At 42.3% G+C, this 3,247-nt stretch overlaps 1 protein-coding gene across 1 annotated transcript; it reads right to left on the reverse strand.

The window, feature by feature from the left end:
* Nucleotides 538–2,103, reverse strand: LOC110431691. Its single transcript, XM_021451051.1, has 3 exons — nucleotides 1,976–2,103; nucleotides 1,429–1,876; nucleotides 538–1,356 (listed from the first exon to the last, which is right to left on the reverse strand). Exons 1-3 carry the CDS (start codon nucleotides 2,101–2,103, stop codon nucleotides 1,051–1,053), a joined length of 882 nt encoding a protein of 293 aa, XP_021306726.1. The 3' UTR covers nucleotides 538–1,050.

The raw sequence follows: 3,247 nt of genomic DNA on the forward strand, positions 1-3,247 counted from the left end.
AAATATTATTTCCGTTGCCAAACTTAAATTTTTTTGGTTCAGGTATAGGATGTATAGGGATCTTTTCTTACGCATAATGAACTCTGTTAAAGAACACGATGATTATTTTGTACAGAAAAGGAAATGCAGCCAATGTACTTGGCCTGAGTTGCTTTCAAAATGTGACTGCCGCAATGCGTATGCTAAGTTATGAAATGGCTGCTGATACGACAGATGAGTACGTTCGCATTGCTGAAAGTACATCGCTCGATAGCGTGCGTCACTTTGTTCGTGCAGTTGTTGAGGTGTTTGGAGATGAATACCTCAGACATCCCAATGTGGTGGACACAACACACTTGCTTGTAATGGGTGAGAAAAAGGATTTTCAAGAATGTTAGGGTCCATTGATTGTATGCATTGGGCGTGAAAGAATTGTCCATATGACAAACAAGGTCATTACAAGGGCCATATGGATAAGCCCACTATCATTTTGGAGGCTGTAGCTTCTGAGGACCTTTAGATATGGCATGCTTTCTTTGGAATGCCCGGCTCTCATAATGAACGTGCAACCAAATTCATTTTAAATCAAGTGCAACAAGGATTTGCATAATGGAAACAAAAGGTTCTGCATATAATTAAACAAAGTTTTTGCCTAGTGGAAACAAATATTGAGCTGATAAAAATAATCTAAATTGAATTTCCACAACGTCGACTCACGATCTCCTTCTACATCATCTCAAGCCATTGACGCTACAACGGGTTGAGGGAGTTCGTGTCGGTGAACATAATTTCTTTCTCCTGCTTCATCAAGTCGGCTTCAGCTCGTTTGTCCTCCGCTTGAGCTCTAATTTCTTTCTCCTGCTTCATCAAGTCGGCTTCAGCTCGTTTGTCCTCCGCTTGAGCTCTTTTTTCCTCAGTTACTAGACGCTTCTTCTCTACCTCAAGTGCTTCCTTTTCTAGCTCTAGTGCCGCCAGAAACCTCTCCTGCTTTGTCTTCTCTTTTTCGTTGTCGGCCACCTCCTTCTTTGCCCACATCTTGTCGAGGGCCTCCAAGCAAGCTTCGCCACCTCCTCACCTAAGATTTTCTTTAACCTTCTTTACCCCATCAGACCTTTTCCTTCCTCCGGTTTCTGCAGCAGCAGTAGCATCGGTGGCCTCCTTCTCATGGTCATTATTGTCTTCCCTTGGCCTGGCGACCTTGGTGGAATTTTTTTTGGTCTTCTTTCCTGTGCCTGCTTGTTTCTCCAGCTCTAGAAGTTCAATCCTCTTGGCTTTCCACTTGTCCTCCTCCTTAAGTATGTTCCAACAAGACACCACACTGCACTTCTTCCCTTCCTTGGTTTCTCCCCCTGAGAACATCTTGAGGGCACTTGCAATCTGCACAAGTAGTATGTCAATATATATAGTTGTCACAGAAAAACATGAAGTTAAAAATTTAAGACATATTACCCTGTCTTGTATAGTTGTACCACTTTGATTTCTACGTTCAATCGCTTCATAACACGAACAAAACTTGTTCACTAGAGACTGAATTGTGAGCCATCTATTCAAAAGTGAACTCTCTGTCCTTGGAGTTGTACCTTTATTGTGCTTCTCAAAGTGAGCATGAACCTTACCCCAAAACGAGGTACAATTTTGATTGGCCCCATGGATGGGATCTTTGCTAGCAATCAACCATCCTTCACAAACAAGTTCATCTTCATCCACACTAATATTTTTGGACCTCTTCATTCCCTTGTTACCATGACTAGCAACAGCTTCCACCTCTGGACTACTCTGTGTTTCCTGTGCAGTCAGCGGAATTCCATTGTCGTCCAAACCAGAAACATGGGCAGCATCTCTATTCAAAAGAATCCCGGACAAGAAACCTTCTCCTTGACGATCCATCTCAATGAATCTGAAATACGAGGGCGCGGTATGCAATCATGTATATATGCAGTATGAGATCGAAGCCATATACGAGATCGATGTATACCAATCTAGACCGAAGCAATACCTGCAGACGATCCGATGGAGCACCTGGTCGGCAAGGTTGTTCACAACGGCGGAGATCGATGAATACCTGCAGATCGTGATTTCCAGCAGGATCCGATGGAGTTTTGTGCAGATCATGATTTCCAGCATGAATACCTGGACGACGTGTCTTGTGCAGATTGCGATGACAGCAGGGATCCAAGGAAGATGGCGCGATGACGGCAGGGATCTTCACCTTATGGAGGACCTGGTCGATCCGAGGAAGAGGGCGCGATGACGGCACCGATCTTCACCACGGCGCGCGGCGACTTCGATGGAACGGCAGCGAAGACGCAGAAGGAAGACGTAGAGGAGACGACAGCCGGCCACTTCGAAGGAACGGCATGCGGCGACTTCGAAGGAAGAGGGCGCGATGACGGTGGGAACAAGGCCAGAACTTTCACGTGTCTCGCAGGAACGGCAGCGAATATGCAGAATCGCGTGATGGCAAGCGCGTCCGCGCGGCGGATACCTACGCGTGCGGCTCAGATATTTGGCAAGCGAAACAATTTGGCAAGTGGGAATATCAAACTGTTGGAACAAACTTTTTGCCTATTTTGCTAAATTTTTTAGGATGGCAAGTGCTTTAGCAAATTATTAGAGATACTCTTAGGTCCCGCCTACTTGGCTATCGTAATAACCAACCACTCATCAAGGCCATCTGCCGCTAAAACGCTGATAGGACCCTTATAGGACCCTGTCGATATTATAGGCGCCATCTACTATATGCCTGCAATCTATAACTCTTATAAAGCTAAACCTTATTAGATGAATTCTCTCTTAATGCAAGGTGTCCACATCATTTCCCACTAAGTGATCCACTAAATATTTTATCTCTTCGTGCAAGGTATCCACATCATTCTCCAATAAGTCCATGTCATCACATATTAATTATAAAAAAATGAACATGCCATCTATATCATGTGAAGTACTTTAAAATTTTAATCTATTAACATACAAGTCATGTACATACACCATTTGTTTCATCACCAATTAATTTCTCTATAATGTAACTAAATATTAGTTTTTATTCTATTAGCTTAGCAATTTTTTACTAGATCTAAGACAATGAAATACATGCAAATCAAATTCATATGTATACATACATAATAGACTAAATATCAAATAGTAATGCTATGTATATAATGATTTATTTTTAAAAAAATCTCGGAGCAACGCGTGGAAAATTTACCTAGTTCTTTTAAAAACAAATGCCGCATTCATGATTAATCATTCAAAAAATATTGTTTTTTAA

The sequence above is a fragment of the Sorghum bicolor genome, chromosome 1, assembly GCF_000003195.3.
Source record: "Sorghum bicolor cultivar BTx623 chromosome 1, Sorghum_bicolor_NCBIv3, whole genome shotgun sequence".
NCBI classification, from domain to species: domain Eukaryota; kingdom Viridiplantae; phylum Streptophyta; class Magnoliopsida; order Poales; family Poaceae; genus Sorghum; species Sorghum bicolor.